The following is a 17,979-nucleotide window of genomic DNA, read 5'->3' on the forward strand; positions in this document are numbered from 1 at the left end:
TAAATTCCAAAAGAAAGTCTTGTATGGTATGAAAATGACAACCAATAATTAATTCTACAGGATTTATTGTCGATAGGAATTTGACATTAGAAATGGATTTGGGGGGTTTGTTTTAATGCCGGCTTGGGAATGCCACTAGTTGGGTATTAGGACACTCGCTGAGAATTGAACTTGCACACTCTGAACAAAAGACAGCACCTTTACTTGCAGTATGTTGCTGTTCTGTATCAATGGTGGTACAACGTCAATCCAGTCATGTTCTGTCTTCTGAGGCAGTAACCAAGCTGTACCAGGTGTGAGGTTGAGATCTCGCTCTCCCGCCCTTTTGTGTTGAAAGTAATTGTCTGACATTGTGGCATATTGCCACAAGTAGATACATTCTCACAGCAATGCAGCATACCACACAAATATTCAGTTTGACAGATAAAATAATGACATAATAATAAATAAACAAATAAATAAATTCATGAAGCACTTCAACGCGGGATCATGAAATAATTAATCAAATACAGAAAAAAAACATTTAAATACAGAAATAATTATATTTGCAAACATAGTTATTGGTAATTAAATTAATTAATGATACATTTATATATTTAATTCCATATTAAATTTGTCAATGAAACATTTAATAAATTAGACTTCTATTTAATTCTTTAAGGGCGCATTTATATATAAAATGAATGAATAAGACAATGAATTAATTAATGACAATTTTAATTAAACATTTCATGGTGTGTTTATTTAATTTTGGCAGTTTCATTCCTCCATACTTATGTGCATAAAGAATGAAAAAGTAGAAATGAAAACGGAACATTTTCCTCCCAAACAGCACTTTTGTATTTCCACTCAACCTCGCGACAACACCCCATAACTGCAGCACATCGTTTCCATGGAGACTGTTGTCATGACGACAGGCACGCGCCACACTAAATTGTTGTGTTGTGACGCTGTCATGTGTTTGGGAGTTCTTTAAGCGTCGTCTCAATTCGTAGGCGAACATTTTAAACACGGCACTTTTCTCGACCGTTTTAACGGGACACCACAAATTGGTAAGTTCGTTAAAACCAGCTCGCGTCGCAATATATGACGCTTTGTCACGGATGTTTAGCTAGCAGTTTGCATTTGCTAGTTCAACTTTGCAGGTGTCTTTTCAAGGCATATGTGCGTTGTATGGCTTTTCTTTATTAGGGTTGTCCATGTATAACAAAAAAGGCTCAACAGAGTCAGAAATGACGGCTGCTGGCAGTGCAAGGAAATTTATAAAGAAACCAGCCACGTTTCACCTGACCAGTGCCACACAGGTAAGCACTTTAAATTGCCTTAACTTCCTGCAAATAGCACACGTTCATACATTTTATGATGTCCTAGGTTGAAACAGGTACATACTGCATTTTGAGTAGTGATGGGCGAGTACTGATTGACACAGTTCTACTTGTAACGCAAACGCATATATATGACAAGCACTTATAATGATTAAAAATGTATTGCATCATACAATGCATTTTGGGAACTGAGTGCCTTTACCATCATCTCATTGTTTTAATAAAAATTAAATTGTATCAAAAGTACTAGTGGTATCCGTACTTGGTCTCGTAACTGGTATTGGTCTGAAAAAAAGTGGTATCCAAAAGCCCCAATTTTGAGGTTTTGAATAAGTCATCACGTACCGATACTCATTTTTCATTTGATCCACATATTCATGGCCCAAAAGTGTTGCCGCCTTAAAGAGGAGGTCACGTCCAAAATTTTCTTTGCATTACCACTAGTCTAAACACAGTATTCTATGTGGCTTATTTTGCTACTTGCCATCGACTGTAAGTGACATCAAAGTTACACAGATGGATAAAAACGGATGGATGGATCAAATTTGCATTACAGTGTTTCCTCGATGCTTCACATTTTACGGCTTAAGTGCTTCGCTGCTTTTTCCAAAATTTTGATAAAAAAACAGTACAAAAAAATGCCATATTGGCAGCCATATTGTGGAAAGACACGTTGTTTGGGAGGCTTTGTACATACCCACAGTCACTCATATTTGGCGCGTGATTGGTTTCCGGTGCGAGGTCGACCAACGAGTGCATTCATTCTGTGAGCTGATTAGCTGAGATGCCCCAACGTCTTCCCTTCGCCAGTCTCGTCCACGTTAATAAATGAACGGCACTTTTGAACCAACGTTCTGTTCAGAAACTCAATGCAAAGCCAAAGTTAAAAGAAGTAGTCGTCTTAAAAGAAGAGGAAAGACAAAAGAAGAGGCAACAAGAGCAGTAATGACAGCAAATTTGACTTTGCACATCAACAAGGGTTTAAAAGTGCATTCATCTACCAAGATTGTACCTTTGGTTAAAACGCACCGCGGGATTCTAGTTAAGATATGCCAATTTGCGGATAAAAATGAGAACTTTAACATAGTTATGTGCCAACACTCTATCATAAACATCCGCTGTAGGGATTGTAGAACACGTTCCCCTCACAGCCTAGTTTGGTATTCATTTAGCTTTTTCAAAGTTAAATTTCTACAATAAGATAAAACTTTATATATATAGCACATTTTACAACAGGTGTAACAAATTTGTTGAGTAACAAGTATTTAGAAGGAGGGAACAACGTCGGGGGCGGCACAACAGCATAGTAGAGGCGTAACTCCGCCCCCAAAAATTAAAATATCAATTTCAAATAATAATAATTTATAAAAGTCAACCTCTACTTTTTCGAGTTTCGATTTTTCCCTTTTCGCGTTGGGTTCTGGTCGGTGTTAATGTTAAAAATGAGGGATTTCTTTATTTTGCAATTTTCACATTTTATTCCATTCCATTTACCCATAGGTTGGCCAACCTTTTTAAAAATATTATATATTTACTCTACTGTAAATCTTATATTAATATTGCAAACAGTGCACAATGAACTAGTTTTCACAACAGTGTGAGAATTAGTAGTTGCCTACAAGAAGGCTTCACTACCACCATACAATACTGATTTTTAAAAAAAATACATTTAAATCATTTTATATTTTAGGTCCGGAGGTGTTTTTTAAAACATATTTACTGTACTTTTGCCTCCACTGCTACATTAATGCAGGTGAATGTAAGATTATGATGCATTCAGACTTACTGTAGGTAAATTTCCGATAAGTCACCACCATTATAATGGAAGTCGTTCTTAAACTGAGTTTGCCTTTATTATTACATGCAATGTTGCAATGTTTGGCAAATACCATGTCCAGGTGTTACATGTCATGGAGACCTCGACTCCACCACAAACAAGAGACATCATTTGGCAGTGTGGCATTTATTCGAGCAGAGGAAGCACTATGGCGAAGAAATGCAGCAGTTTTATTTTTTTCATATTTTGATTTGAAGCCTGTTGTCAGAGGGCCGTTTGTTCTAGTGTTGACAGTTATTTCTCAGTCCACCTAGTTTCACCTGTTGTCTGTGTCAATCCGCAGCTTCCAGAGAACACCAATTGCCTGGTGTGTTCGGATGACGGCGCATACCTCAGCCTGGGTCACTCCGGCGGCTTTTCCGTGTGGTCTGCGAGTAGTCTGAGCCGTGAGTCAGAGTGGCTGCAGGACAAGCTGGAGATGACTTCCATTCAAATGACGCGCAGCAGCGACACTGCCTATTTGCTGGCCACAATTGACGATATGGGTTGGTCCTATGCGATCGGTCTTTCTCTGTCATCAGGTGATCGTTATACGACACATTCAGCATTTGATGATTTGACATGAGAAAACGGTGTCTCCTCAGGTGTTGCTAGAGTCTTTGTGTATAACATAGAAGGCATTTATCCCTTCAGCGCTATTAACATGCTGGTGAGTTTTGTGAAAACGGCGCACTGGATATATTCTGACACAATGTATACAGTATTTGATCCACTTTGTTCTACTCATTTCAGGATGATGTTAACAAGAGGAGTGTTTGCTTGAACTTTGAACTATCGAAAGGAGGCGAACATGGCGCTATAATAATGAGGTGTAAGTTGGGTTATTATTTTCATTTGAGCATTTCCATTCATTTCTTTATCAAGTTATAATTCAGACTTCATATTTGAACACAAAATTCCATATCTCCTTTCAGGCAACAGTGAAATTTGGCTGGAAATCTATTACTTTCCCGTACAGGACTGGCTGAGAGAGTTAAAGGTAGTCTAGTGTGTTAGAGTGTTGTAAATACAGTACTACTTTGTTTACCAAACATAGTTTTAAAACTCTTTAGACATGTCATACAGTACAGGAAGTCCTCAGGTTACGACATATTTTTTTCAGATTTTTTTCCCGGGTGCAACCTGGATCGTTTTTAAATTTTTTATTTGATTTCATTTCATTTTATTTTATTTTTTTTTTATTTTATTGCAGTCTGAATGGCACCATTACCATTTTTTTTAAAATCCCACTTGGGCCACTTTCATATCTGGTTTTTGATTGTAAATGTATGGGATTTTTTTGGAATGACACCGCAGCCGGACAAAAAAAAATACCCCAATGCTTTATAATTATATGTGGCTCTTCACTATTCACGGCGGTCCAACATCCCTCGTGAATTGCAGAGGTCCACTGTGTATCGTATAACCTTAGACATGCTTAATATTTGAGAATGAATCGTCTGAAACTGTATAATGTTGAATTGTATGTTCAATTTGTCCATAATTTTGCAGCGAGAAAAAAAGGCTCAATTTGAATCCCGATTGTGTTTTTGCAGGATCCCAAAATTTCTGCAAACATGAAATGGTCTACTGCTGTTCGTGTGAATCGAGTCAATCCATGGACAGGTATTATTTTCTCAAATAACATTATACAGCGTGTTGGAAAACCAAATTGCAGTTGAGAATGGAAAAAAAAGCCCACATGCTTTTGTTGTGTTGCAGCAACCGCGACTGAGTTCCCCAACATCTTGTCTCACTTTTTAGTTTTGGATGAAACGAGCGAGCCACCTCGGTAAAACATGCGCAAACATGCCCACGAGGCGGGGACAGTCTGTCATTAATTGAGCTGACTTTTTTCCAGACAATGCACTGCGCACTTTCTTCTACGCTGTGGTCACTCCTCTGAAAATAATAAAGCAAAACCAGGTTTGTAAACACCAGTTTGTGTCACCGTTGCATCTTTTGCAAGACATCCCATTGGATCACGTCGATTTTCCATGGGTCGAGAATGAACTCATGAACTCATCAAGTTGCAAATCTGTCAAGTCTTTTCAGATCAGTCTACTTTTAGCACCAACTGCACTCTCTATCTTCTTCCACTGGATAGTACAATCTTGCTTTACTGCGCCACACTTTAAAGTCCGGTATGGTATTGTTCTGTTCAGTGCTGTACTATATGCATCAAGAAAAACAACAGCATACCACTACTGACTTAAACTAAATGGTACATTTACTATACTAAACTATACTACACATACATGTACAATACTATACAAACTTTAACTTCAACGTACTACATCAACTTTACCTATATGTCTCACATACGATATCAAACTACACTATACTAAACTTCAATTAGGCCTCACGTTTCATTACTACACTACCTTTAACAACAAGGCGGCAGATTTTCCATACCTATACTATACTGATACCATGCTAATACTGTACTATACTACACTTCAACTCAATTGTGAATATTCTGCCCACCTCTGTAACCATGGAAACAGGTGAACAATATATAACTCTTCAGAAGCCAGAATAGTGAATGTTTTATAATATACTATACTATAAACTATATATTGTAAATGTTTTGTACTACACTTCAACCTAACTAAATGTTTTGTACTGTACTATTCTATACTATACTTGAACTCAACTGTGAACATTTTCTACTATACTGTACTATACGTCAACTTGACTGTAAATGTTTTCTACTATACTGTACAATATTATATTATACAATACTGTACAACCTTTAACTTCAGCATTGCGGTACTTTGTATATTTACTATACCAAGCGAGAAAAAAATATATAGGCAGTAACTTTCTTGTAACAAACTAAACTATACCATACAATTCTATTTTTAACTTCACCAATATGGTATATTTACAAACCATACTACCGTATATTATACGACCATGAACTTTCTCAGCGAGTCCTCTATGGAAAAGTAATAGATTTCCAGGCAAATGTCATTGTTAGCATTCTCTCCTATCTCATAGGCTCCCCGCTCGCTGTCTGTTTTTGGTGGAACGGAAGTTACAATCTTCTCTACCTGACGCTTTCCAAAACAGCAAAGGCCAAGCAAGGTTTCGTTTCAGCTTGAGTTTCAACATCCATGCAAAAGCTGAAAGGCTGCGCCACTAACATGTTTGACCTGTCTTGTTGCGGGGCAGATCCCGAACCTCCACCGTCGGTGCTGTGGCCCAACGCAGCTGAAATCATCTGCTCCGCCGTCAGTCGGTGCACTCGTTTCGTCGCGCTTGGCCTCAGCAATGATTTGCTGTGTGTCTGGGACAGGCTGTCTGGTGAGTATGTAGAACATGAATAATCAAATGGACAGACATTTCTTTTTCAAAATTATTTCAGTAGCATTAGTGCTAGTTTGGTAATTTCACACACTATATACTGACATCTCCAACAATTTGCACTTTTAATCCTACCTGTATTAGACAACATACACATGCACTCAGTGGCGAGCCGTGAATTTCACATGACAGCCCTCAGTGAGGTCCTACTAAGACCGTTTTGAAGAAATAAATCCCCCTCATAATACAATCTTTCAAATGAAACCATTTTCAAGTAGGAATTAAAATTGATTTTATCTTTGCCACTGCTAGTACGCCATTTCCTGTTTTTGTGAAACCTCTTTTAGTCCTCTGAAAGACATTTTGTCTTTCCTACACAGGGGTCAACTGCCAGAAAAGATATAATTGAAGTTATTAGAAGAGTGAATGGAGGAGATGATTGAAAAGATTTGGATTTTTCTGACTCCTACCAAGTCTCCTTTTTTGCTTTGTGTCAAAAGCTCAGCAGGAATGCTATTTGCTTTGTCAAACCACTCGCTGTCTGCTTGTTCGCGTGCTAGCAAAGCACCACCCTCATCACACTGTGGCATCAAAACAAACAACATCTTAAATGACGGTGAGCGATCTGCATTCGATTGCTTAAATACAAAATTCTTGGCCACCAGTCTTACAGTATGTATACTAGAACTGGACGATATGGCCTTAAAATTAAATGTTTTTTTTTCTCAAAAATACAATTTCTGATCTTAATGATTTTTCCACTTCACTTGCAAAAATGTCATCACTCATTTTTTTTTAGATTTTTTTTCCTTTAGTGGATTTGTTTTATTGTCATTTATCGAGCATGGAGCACTCTAAATTGTCCCTTGGAATGATTGTGAGTGTGAATGTTTGTCTTTGTGAACCCTGCCATTGGCTGGCAACCAGTTCAGGATGTACCCGCCGACTGCCCAAAGACAGCTGGGATAGGCTCCAGCACCCCTCATGAGGTTTTGCGGTTTGGATGATGCATGGAATAAAAGAACATCTTTTTCACAACTCCTCAGTATCAAGTAATCATCTATATGAAGTGAGGTTTTTTTTTTCTTCCCCTCATTGTATTTGTAATACCCTCTTCACCTCGGGCTACCTGAGAAAAAAATAATCTTGGAAGCACATACCTCATCTCCGGTTGATAAATGTTGCTACGTGTAAATGGGCCTTTGGCGATGTCTCTGTAAATTTCTTCTCACAATAAAAAAAAAATGTCAAAACCTAATGATGCAACAGTTGGTTGCACATTTAATTCCCATGTGCACACCTTTTAATTGGGAGCAAGAAGCTTGAGCTACAAATTTCATTTGAGTGGCAAAGGTAAGGTTATGCGAGCCAGCTGCTGTGACATCTGAAAGAAGCCCCCCGCAGCTGTGATATGCAGCTGCACACTTTATTATGGCGTGACCCAATGAAAGATATATTTAGCATTTCCCTCAGAGGAACTCAGCCAAAACACTATAATGAGGCTGCATCAGTTTGCGGAAAGAAAAGCAAAGCGTTTGAATGACTGCCAAGCTGACTGACATTTGTCGGCTTATTAATATCTTCATCTTAGCTTGGAGGCTGTGTGATTGTCACTCGTTCTGTTTCTCTCCCTCAGGCTCTCCGTTGTCTATCTCCGGGGTATCAACAGACAGTGCCTTCCTCAGACTGCAATTTGTGGATTACTGGCCGGCGTGTGCCGATAACAGCCAGACTTTAATCGCAGGTGAAATCCACCTGGTGACGCTTTGCGAGAGCGGCGCCGTTCATGTCGTAAGCACGGGCCGAGGAGCCCCACCCAGCACTGTGCAGCTCTCTCCAAGGTCATCACAGCTTGTCACGATTTCTATATTGAATATATTTTATCCACTTTTATTGCAGAATATTTGTTCCACACGCGCCCCTCAATAAGTGAAAAGCTGCGTACAGAGACGACAGAAAAACATTTTTTTTAATTAGTTTTGACCCTCCCTCACAATGTCACAAAAACTTTTAGCCTTATTAAAACAGGGCACCTATTTTGGAAGACAGGCGCACGTACCCTCGGCGCAAAAACTGGCGCATCTTTATTTTTGTCTCGATGCAAAACTAGTTTACTGCCAATGTTAACGTCAATCAAGTGTCCCTTTAAGAAGTTGGGCCTGGCCAGTCGGGTGTGAGTTTCTGGGCGTGAGTTGTGGCCGCAGCCGCTCCGGCATTAATGCCCTCACTGTGTTTACATATTTTACTGTTCTTCCAGCTTTCCCACATGCAAGTGAAAAAAATCTCGGTCGCTACGAATGATTAATTGCGACATGTAGTAGCAGCCGGTGAAAATCTATGCGGAATATACAGCCGCCCAAACAAAACATTTGTAATTGCCTGTCGATTTCCAAAAATGGTGGAAAAGCAGTACTTTTTATCGAAATGAAACTTGTTAAGTCACTTCAGCATACTTCCTTGAAGCCAAATGCCAGAAAACTGCAGCAAAGCAGTACTGCTCGATTGTTGTAGATTGTTGGCTTTTGTTCAAGAAAAACTAATATGTGAGTTTTGGGCAAATTTCAGTGGAGGAAAAAATCTGACTGCCAAACCGTGAATATTGGCGGATTCCGATTCCAATGAATTCCCATCTCTTATTTCATGCACAGGCCAAAAGACAGCGGTGACCTGCCAACTGTCACCGCATCGGTGGCCTTCCTGCAAGGCCTGGTAGGGAAGCAGTTTATTGAAAGTGGAAACGTTGCCTCAAGTTGACTGTTATTCTTCGCTTGTGGCTTTCTGGGAAAGTCGCTGGTGGTGCGGCGAAATGGGAAAATGTTCCTGCAAGATGTGGTCAACAGAGTCACGGTGTGCGTCATGAGCCTTCCTGCTTATCATCAGCTGGCCACCCCCTGCAATCCCATCTATTCTCTCAATGACAATCAGCGCATTCTCTTCATACGAGGTACAAAAAAAAAAAAAGTTCCGGGGTGCGTTTATTCACTAGACTGCAGAGAGTGCTACGTACATATTGGAATATAAATTGAATGTGTAGAATGTCCCTTAGATTCCATTCACGTTCTTTTGTTGGCATTTTCACATGAAATGTGCCAAATACATGAGTTGAATTTAAGAATTAAATAATTTTTAATTGAACTACTGAACATTTTAATGATGAGATGCACGTATTTGGGGAAATATAACGCATGCTACAGCATCACATCACTGTTAAGTGTCACATTGAAGGTTTGTGCGGCCCCTCCAGCTGACCAGGAGCCCATTCCCGGCACTTCCTCGCTCGACGATCCCAATCACAGTCAACTGCTCATGCTGCGTTTCGACGAGCATGACGCCATCAAGCCGTATGTTGTTTCACATTCACAATCTCCATGGCAACAAAAAACAAGCGTAGTTACCGGAGAGGATGCCTGCAACTTGTATCTCCAGCAAAGGTTTGCCAAGTTTCATCTCACTTGCTCTTTTCGCCTTCACGTCTTTGCAATCACCTTTCAGTATTTTGTCAAGCTGCAAATTGTAAGTGATGTGTTTGGATGTCAACTTTAATATCTCACATTTCTTTTGTTTTCATTTGCAGAGCTCTGTCAATGGATGAGAGGCACAAAGCTATAACGCAAACTTGGAAGCGACTGCGTTGTGCCACCACCACATAAAAGCGTAAAGGCAGCAAATCATTTCTATTTTACTCAGAAGTAACATTTTCATGCGCTTTGAGTTACTCACTTTAATTGCTTCTGTGACCGAGCTCGCAACTCAATTTACCCATCTTGACTATCAAATCAATGTTCCCCATTGAAATGAATTGTAATACCTGATCTGTTCTATCCCATTAAAACTGTTAGAAAAAAGGAAGTTATCTCTGTATTACTATAACATGAAAGCCCCCCTGACCTTGACTTCCTCCTCATAAACTGCATAAGAGATGCCGCCATGCGTTTGGAAAATGCATTTCATTTGCAAATTTCCAATACGTTATTTGCGCAGTTGCAGCTGTAACAAAGTGCTTTACACAGATGATGTTGAACATACAGAATCTTGTGCACTCTACAGTTAATGGGTTATCATTTTTTTCATGCAGATGCGATCTTTGTCGTCTTCTTATTTTGGCTCATTTTGAATAAAGCTGCGGTCATTATAGCTGTCCGTGTACATTCTAATTGGGTAGTCGGGGGGAGGGGTCTGGGTGGGAGTGTGGGTGTGGGGGCTTTGTCATTTGGCTGTTGACTCAGCACTGATAAAAGACAGCGATCCCCTTGAGGAGCCGTTCCAGCTGAGGCTCTGAGTATGAGGCATGTTGACATCAGAACATCAGAGGATGTGTGCGGCATCGGGTTTAGTATTGCACAGCGCTTTCTCACTAGTGCGCTTGCTTTGAACCTGAGGGACAGCTCAGTTACAGTGAACACTTTTAATTAACAATACCATCAGTTACATTTTGCCGCACAAACGAACACATTTTTTTTAACTACAACTTTGGAGCTTATGAGTTTATTTATTTCTCCAATGTGGCTGGTTTGGCCAACTCAACACTTTTGAATAGATGAATGTTCATAACACACTCTAGGAATTTATTTATTTATTTATTCTAATGTTTTATTTTGTACATACACACAACTTGTACACAACTTTTATTGCTCAGTTTGTTTTCTAGATAAAGATTTTTTTTAAAAAGTATATATAAACATTTTCAAATTTTTTTTTTTTCAAATATATTTTGAATTTAAGAGTGTATAATTCAATTGTGCTGGTCTATATTTCTTGTTACATTACCTTTACTTTCTATCCCACAAACACATTTCTTTTTATGCTTTTCCAATTCCCAATGTTTTGTTTTGCTTTTTTTTTTTTTTATTTCAATTTCTCCAAAATCTCCAATGAGAAATTGATTTTCCACACAGAAACAATAAAATGCAAATGTATTGGGAAACCTTGCTATTACACAGGAAGTAAAAATGTCATTTTGTTTATTCATTTTAGTATACCCCAAAGGTTTCTTCCACACCAAACTTATCCAAGCATGCCTTGATAGACTTGTCTCTGTGTGTTACAATGGTCTAGAGAGCGGAAATGTAAATCTTTGTGCGGCAAATACATCATGTTGTGGAAGCCAATTGTCCCATTTGTATTCCCCTCATATGATGCTCTCCAGATCTCTGCGCAATGTTGCTTGTCATCAGAAAGCAGCTTCTTGGCATCCCGCTGTGATCCTCACCGCACATTGGGGACGTCTCCCGGCTACCGGGACTCACGTCCCGTTTTAGCAGAACAGCACTGGCGGCGCCGACAGAAGATCCGGTTATAACCGTGTTGGCGTCCGTGTCCGTGGCAGTTTGGGAGCTGCAGTGGAACCTGCGCAAGAGACCCTTGCGGAAGCGAATAGTGAAGAAGCCGTAGATGAGCGGGTCCAGGCAAGCGTTGACCAGGCCGAAGATGAACAGGAGGTGGGTGAGCGAGTGGGAAACTTTCCCTTCCAGGTCGTCAGGGAAGAACCAGTACCACACGCCCAGCAGGTAGTAGGGAGTCCAGCAGATGATGAAGGATAACACAATCACGGCGCTCATCTTGAGAGTCTTCATGCGAGCTCTGGGGATGTTGTTCTTGGAGCAGCGCAAATGTACCTCAGAGGAAGAAGCTTTCAGAAGAGGAGGAAGGTGATCTTAAATACATAGATTGTATGTGCATAAACATATTTAAACCTGTCTTTCTCGTATCTTTTCTTAAATTTATTCCAATTTTATTCTCATTATTTATATTTGCACTGGAGAGGGGAACTCTCAATCACGTACACTTGAGTATAATGACAATAAAGGGCATTCTGATTCTGATCTATTGTTTATGTGATTTCATTTGTGTTCTAATTTATATTACACCATATGGAATGTGCTTTAAAAATAAAGTTGTAAGGTTTTGTGAAAAGTATTGCGCCACATTGACTAGTGATACCCGATTGAAAATGTGTAAAACTCACCATTGTCCTTTTTCAGTCGCTTGGAAATCTCAAAGAAGATCCTGGTGTAACATGTGATCATGATGGCCAGGGGCAGCAAGAACAGGCAGAAGAAGGTGAACATGTTGTATGCTGTCTCATGCCAATGTTTCCCAAAACTTCCTCGTGTGGTGCACTGCGTGAAGTCCTCGGGATATTTGATGGTCACGTTGTGGAACAGGAACATCTGAGTAGGAACATTTACAGTTTTGAGTTCATGTTCGTCTTTGGCAGCCACTCTCCGCCTAGGAAATGAGTCGTCTGAAGCTCTGCGGCCTATGTTTTTAAGTGTTTTAGGCCACAAGTCGTCCTGTGACCTTAAACATAAAGACTTCCTTTTGTATTCTTCATTCTTAAAACATGACCCTGTGGCCCAGGTTTGGTGTAGCCGCTCGGTTAGTCAAGTGAATCTGTAAGGAATGACGTAGGCAATCCATGCTCACATAGTAGATAACAAACAGGAATTGAAAAAAAAAATCAATTCCCATTTAATCACGTGCCTAATGGATCCGTTTAAGCATACCCTCATATGAGTTGCAGCCTATCCCAGTTCAATGGTTGCCAGTCAATCAGAGGGCAAATATAGACAAACAACCGTCCACGCACGCCTGAGTGCAATTTCGGGTCTTGCATTCATTTAACATGCACTGGTCACAGTGGAAAGTTCCCAGGCTCAGACCTCCCTGTGTGGCGTTTTCATGTTCTCCCCGTGCATGTGTTCCACATTCCTAAAACATGCATATTCGATTCATTGAAGTGTAAATCTAAGTGTGAATAGTCATCTATGTTTATGCGCCTGTGATTGACAGTCCAGATGCACCCCACCTGATCCAAAGTCAGCTGGGATAAGTCGGAGGACGAGCATCTGCGACCCTGACGATGGCATCTATATTCTATGGCGCCTGTCTTGCAATTGGCTGGCAACAAATCTCGCCCAAAGCCAAGTGGTATCGGCTCCAGCTCACCCGTGAACATAGGGAGGACTAGCGATAAAGAAAATGGAGTATTCCAAATATAAAACTTCTTAATCTTGTCAGCGGTGATAGAAGTCATTTCAATTCTTGTTTGTCTTTTGGATTACTTAAGGCGTTTTCACCCAAAAAGCAGACTTTGGTCTCATGCAGCTCAATAAATTGTCTCAGTTTGATGTCCAATGCATGCCCACGCTTGCATGGGTTCTTTGAAGCCTTCAAATTGTTCATGGGTGAGATTGTGACTGGTTGTTTGCCTATTTATGCCCTGCAATGGACCGGTGGCCAATCCAGGGTAGAGACTGCCTCAGATCTAAAATCACCTGGAAGAGTCTCCAGCTCAGCTGCAACCCTAATGTGGACAAGCACTGTAGAAAACGGATGGAGTGATGGATGCATGCATCTGAGAGCCTAGCCTCTGTTTGACATTGATCCCAATCATGCGGGCCGTCTACTGAGTGCCCGTCGCATTGGATTTTAGGTGCGCTGACCTGAGGGATGGAGAGCAAAATACTCATGGTCCACGCCACTGCCAGCATGAACCTGTTCCTCTTCCGGGCCTCATTGATGGCCAGAGGGTGGAGAATGGCCGACTGGCGGTCTAGGCTGATCACCACGGTGACAAATGCGCCCGAGTACATGGCCAGGAGCTTGAGGAACATCAGGAGCCTGCAGGCAAAGTCGCCCGCCAACCACTGCACTGTGATGTTCCACGCCGCATCCACAGGCATCACCACAAACGTCACCAGGAGGTCGGCCAGCGTCAGGTTGACGATCAGCACGCGGACATGGGATTTGCGTTTGCCGTCGGCGTAGCCCGCACGCAGCACGGCAAGGTTGCAGAAGGCCGACAGGCCGCACAAGATGAAGGTGACGATGACGCGGACTTTGGCGGCGGTGCTGAAGGTGGGCAACTCCGGGCACGGCGACAATACGTTGCAGCTGGCGTTGGCGGGCTTGACCTCGGTGGAGACTTGATACATACTAGTATCCATTTTCCTGAGGAGGATGCCTTCTGCTCAACCAGAAGAATAAATGATGGGTGAGTCACAGCTTGTGTACATGCGACATGCAAATCCTTTTACAGGGGAAATACTAACATCTCAAGTCATGTGCATCAATGACTCCCGACCACTGTGCAGTGTTGCCACCATTTCGTGGACTTCAAAAGGAACTTCAGTGAAATTACTGATTACTTCATTTTAAGTTACTAAAATTGATTACAAGTGACTTTATTTCACAAGGCAAGTCAACTTCATTTGTATAGCACATTTCATGTACAAGACAGTGCTTTACGTAAAACATTAAAAGCATTGCAGAAAGCCAAATAAAATATTAAGACGTTGCAGAAATCACAATCAAATTGAGTAAAATAATTAGATCAAGATGATTACGGGCGGCACGGTGGACCACTGATTAGCATGCTGGCCTCACAATTCAGAGGTCGTGGGTTCAATTCCAGCTCTGGCCTTCCCGTGTGGAGTTTGCATGTTCTCCCCGTGCCTGTGTGGCTTTTCTCTCGGTTCTCCGGTTTCCTCCCACATTCCAAAAACATCCATGGCAGGTTGATTGGACACTCTAAATTTTCCCTCGGTGTGAGTGTGAGTGCAGTAGATTGTTTGTTTTTGTGTCCCCTGCGATTGGCTGGCAACCACTTCAGGGTGTACCCAGCCTTCTGCCCGAAGACAGCTGGGATAGGCTACAGCTTGCCCACGACTCTCGTGAGGAGAAGCGGATCAGATAATGGATGGATGGATGGTCTAAAACGCTCTAAATGGTCTTGGGAGTCAAATCCATTCATCCCAGATGTAATCTCTTGTGTGTTGCCAGAACCAGAGGCAAACAAAGTGAAGCAGCATTTAATCATGAACAATGAATGACCACTTCTTGGCATGTTATGAAGATATAATTTCACTTGATTATTGAATACGCATTAGTTGTGTAACTTGAGCCAAATGTACTTAGCAATTGGCACATTGCACCCTGGCTTCTTTTAATCATGAGTGAAATGATCTCAAACTTTGGACATTTTCTGTCTGTTTACACTCTTTCCTCCAGTGATCATCACTCGAGTCTTTTTTTTTCTTCTGCATAATCACACCTCGGCGTCATATACCGGGAGATTGTTTTCAAAATCCAAGCGAAATTATATTTAAAAACATGCCAAGAAGTGGTCCGTTATTGATCATGAAAAAATAAATAAACTGTAAAATTGATTTATTGATCAAATGAATGAAACTGACTACAAGGACTAAAATAAAAGTGAATTATTACACTGACACTAAAACATGTTTTGCTTATTATTACTGCTGTTAATAATGAATCTTTCATTCATAGTAAAAATGAAACTAATAAATTTGCACAAATCAACAAGCATCTTGTTTTATCCTACTAAAGTCACAAAAAAATAACTTGCAGTAAAGTAAATTGCATGCATAAATGAAACTATACTCTTGTTTAATCTTTTATCCAAATCATATTTCAAAGAAATCCATTAAAAATGGTACTTACTCGCTGTATGGAAATGAGCTTCTGTGCATGTTTGGTAAGAATTGCAATAAAACCCTCCGGGCGGGAGAAAGAAAGCGCTTTTGTTGATGTTGCAATAGACGCAGCCTTCTAATAAGACCTTCAGACCAGAATGAAGAGCTCCTCTTTGAATGCTGTACACTGGCACACACACACGCACACACACACCCACAAGCGCTGCACTCTCCACATGAAGCTTGTGTGCCAATGAGGGAAGAGCAAAGGTGTTGCCTCACCTCTAACCGTGCCCAAATATACACTATATAGTGTGCTGTATTGTAAATGAGAATTACATTGGAAAAATAACTCATTGATAATGACCAGTAAATGTGGGATTTACGTTTGCTTATTAGTTAACGGGCATTAATTCTACATGTTAGACATTATAAAGGACAAAACGTAGGGCTCAACTAGAAAGACTTTGTTTTTCTCTTGAAAAACTATACAGTGCCTTTTGCTTCCTCATACTGACGTTTGGTGCAGCCTGACATATTGCAGAAACCAGACTGTCGCTGTGTGGCGATGCATTGTTTGTATTCTGGGAAGCATCTGTTAGGGGGGGCCAAAACAAAAAAAACAGGGCACAAAAAATGGACCAATTTCGTTCTGGCAGATAGAGGGAATTTCAAGTGTTGCCAGTGTTGTTGAGTGTTTTTTGCCTCAAGCACTTCGAAGATCTTTGCTTTCTCAACCGTTTTACTTATAAAGGTTTCGCAATATGGTAGGTGTGATTACGATCCTTTTTGAAAAATGTGTGTTTGCGTGTATTGTGACAGCTTGTGTGTGACTGACAGCTGTGATGTATGTACGCCGAGTGCCCATGCAAGGAGCCGAGAAGAATGAGCGGGTGGGTGTTAAGCAGAGAGTTGAACAGCAAGCGTGTATATATACCTCAAATACCTTACCAATGACAACGCAAGAAAGCAACCCACTATATCAGAGGTATTCAATTAAAAGTCACAGAGGTCCACGACGGAAATTTCTTCCAATTAAAAGGTCCGAACCAAAGTCCAACTTCCCTTAATGTCTAGCCTCTGTTCACATTTTTATATAGTTTCAATATTTAGTCATTTTCAACAGAGCGCTCTTATATACTAAATATTTAGCAATGTTCCCATTGAACACCTTTGCCAGTCAAACAAATATAAGGCGTTTATTTCACATTCAAGAAAATGTGGCTCCAGGAATTTAAGGGTGCCACTTCCAGAAAAAAACTGTAAAATATCTCCTGCAGAAATATATCAAGTGCTAAGCATTGAGTTAACATCTTTTACCTTTTTTTTTTAATCAAAGCGTTATCATCCTAAAAAAAACGGAAAGCCTAATTATCCAAGTAAACCAGGTCAACATGTTCAGTACACAATCAATAAAAATGGCTGTCCTCATGAAAAACTAATTCAAAATGAGCTTTGACACCACTTTTTCTTTTGAATATTTTTTTAACTTCTCTTAATGAGAAAAATTAGTTTGTGACTGCCCTGCCAGTAACTTAAATCTGGGTTGGAACGGAGTCAAGGCCATTGGGATTTGGTAGATTATTTCACACATCTGGGCTTTGTGTTTTGCTTTAAATAATGTTTGTGCAACCGCATTTAAGCACTCCTTCACAACTTCCCCATCACTTGAACATTTTTTTATGTTTCCCAAAATCCATGATACTTTTACTGAATATTCGTTTGCATGCCGCTGGGATGTAAACGAAAATGTAAAAATCTGTTGTAATGCACTCGAAGTTTGATGTTTTTGCCTGCGCTCACATCAAACGTCAGCGGATAATTTTTCACAAAAGGACGGTGCTTTGTTTCGTAGTGGCGCTTCGCAATGTTGCGACGGTTTCGGAGCATATGATGCACACTGGTTTTGAATTGGCTGCAGCCAGAACGAAACTAAATTTCTCCGTCCATTCATTTAAAACAAGACGCATCGACCTCGCTAACTTTTTAGCACGGCATACTGTCAGCAGCACTCTCTTCCGGTCTGCTGCGCAATTGGCAGTGGATCGTAAACAAAAGATTTGATTGGCTCAAATCAGTGACGCCTTTTCCG

The 17,979-nt window shown here is 40.5% G+C and overlaps 2 protein-coding genes across 4 annotated transcripts; one reads left to right on the forward strand and one right to left on the reverse strand.

Annotated features, from left to right (window-relative positions):
* Nucleotides 1–127: 127 nt before the first annotated feature.
* Nucleotides 128–10,549, forward strand: wdr93 (WD repeat domain 93). 2 transcript variants are annotated; one of them, XM_088296746.1, is made up of 16 exons: nt 128–1,052; nt 1,192–1,304; nt 3,446–3,647; nt 3,747–3,811; nt 3,895–3,973; nt 4,077–4,141; nt 4,698–4,767; nt 4,864–4,933; nt 5,003–5,067; nt 6,145–6,231; nt 6,319–6,450; nt 8,087–8,291; nt 9,099–9,159; nt 9,238–9,394; nt 9,695–9,881; nt 10,025–10,549. In XM_088296746.1, exons 2-16 carry the CDS (start codon nt 1,200–1,202, stop codon nt 10,098–10,100), a joined length of 1,626 nt encoding a protein of 541 aa, XP_088152872.1. In that variant the 5' UTR covers nt 128–1,052; nt 1,192–1,199; the 3' UTR covers nt 10,101–10,549. The 2 variants fall into 2 exon arrangements, with proteins under 2 accessions (XP_088152872.1, XP_088152873.1); XM_088296747.1 differs by lacking the exon at nt 10,025–10,549 and having other exon boundaries at nt 9,676–9,839.
* Nucleotides 10,550–10,947: 398 nt separating this feature from the next.
* Nucleotides 10,948–16,033, reverse strand: LOC148336956 (putative gonadotropin-releasing hormone II receptor). Of its 2 annotated transcripts, XM_088296195.1 has the most exons (4): nt 15,916–16,033; nt 13,896–14,419; nt 12,416–12,620; nt 10,949–12,079 (listed from the first exon to the last, which is right to left on the reverse strand). In XM_088296195.1, exons 2-4 carry the CDS (start codon nt 14,397–14,399, stop codon nt 11,541–11,543), a joined length of 1,248 nt encoding a protein of 415 aa, XP_088152321.1. In that variant the 5' UTR covers nt 14,400–14,419; nt 15,916–16,033; the 3' UTR covers nt 10,949–11,540. The 2 variants fall into 2 exon arrangements, with proteins under 2 accessions (XP_088152322.1, XP_088152321.1); XM_088296196.1 differs by lacking the exon at nt 15,916–16,033 and having other exon boundaries at nt 10,948–12,079.
* Between the last annotated feature and the right edge of the window lie 1,946 nt (nt 16,034–17,979).

This window comes from Idiotropiscis lumnitzeri, chromosome 5 (assembly GCF_059441095.1).
Source record: "Idiotropiscis lumnitzeri isolate Australia: NSW breed Sydney's pygmy pipehorse chromosome 5, RoL_Ilum_1.0, whole genome shotgun sequence".
In the NCBI taxonomy this organism is placed as follows: Eukaryota; Metazoa; Chordata; class Actinopteri; order Syngnathiformes; family Syngnathidae; genus Idiotropiscis; species Idiotropiscis lumnitzeri.

Bases quoted from the DNA above. Each gene is read 5' to 3' on its own strand.
- LOC148336956 (XM_088296196.1), bottom strand. From the start codon at position 14,399: ATGGATACTAGTATGTATCAAGTCTCCACCGAGGTCAAGCCCGCCAAC. The intron at 12,621-13,895 runs GTCAGCGCACCT...GTTCCTACTCAG, and splicing joins TTTTGCTCTCCATCCCTCAG to ATGTTCCTGTTCCACAACGT. The intron at 12,080-12,415 runs GTGAGTTTTACA...CTCTTCTGAAAG, and splicing joins GCGACTGAAAAAGGACAATG to CTTCTTCCTCTGAGGTACAT.
- wdr93 (XM_088296746.1), top strand. From the start codon at position 1,200: ATGTATAACAAAAAAGGCTCAACAGAGTCAGAAATGACGGCTGCTGGC. The intron at 4,142-4,697 runs GTAGTCTAGTGT...GTGTTTTTGCAG, and splicing joins ACTGGCTGAGAGAGTTAAAG to GATCCCAAAATTTCTGCAAA. The intron at 4,934-5,002 runs GTAAAACATGCG...ACTTTTTTCCAG, and splicing joins GAAACGAGCGAGCCACCTCG to ACAATGCACTGCGCACTTTC.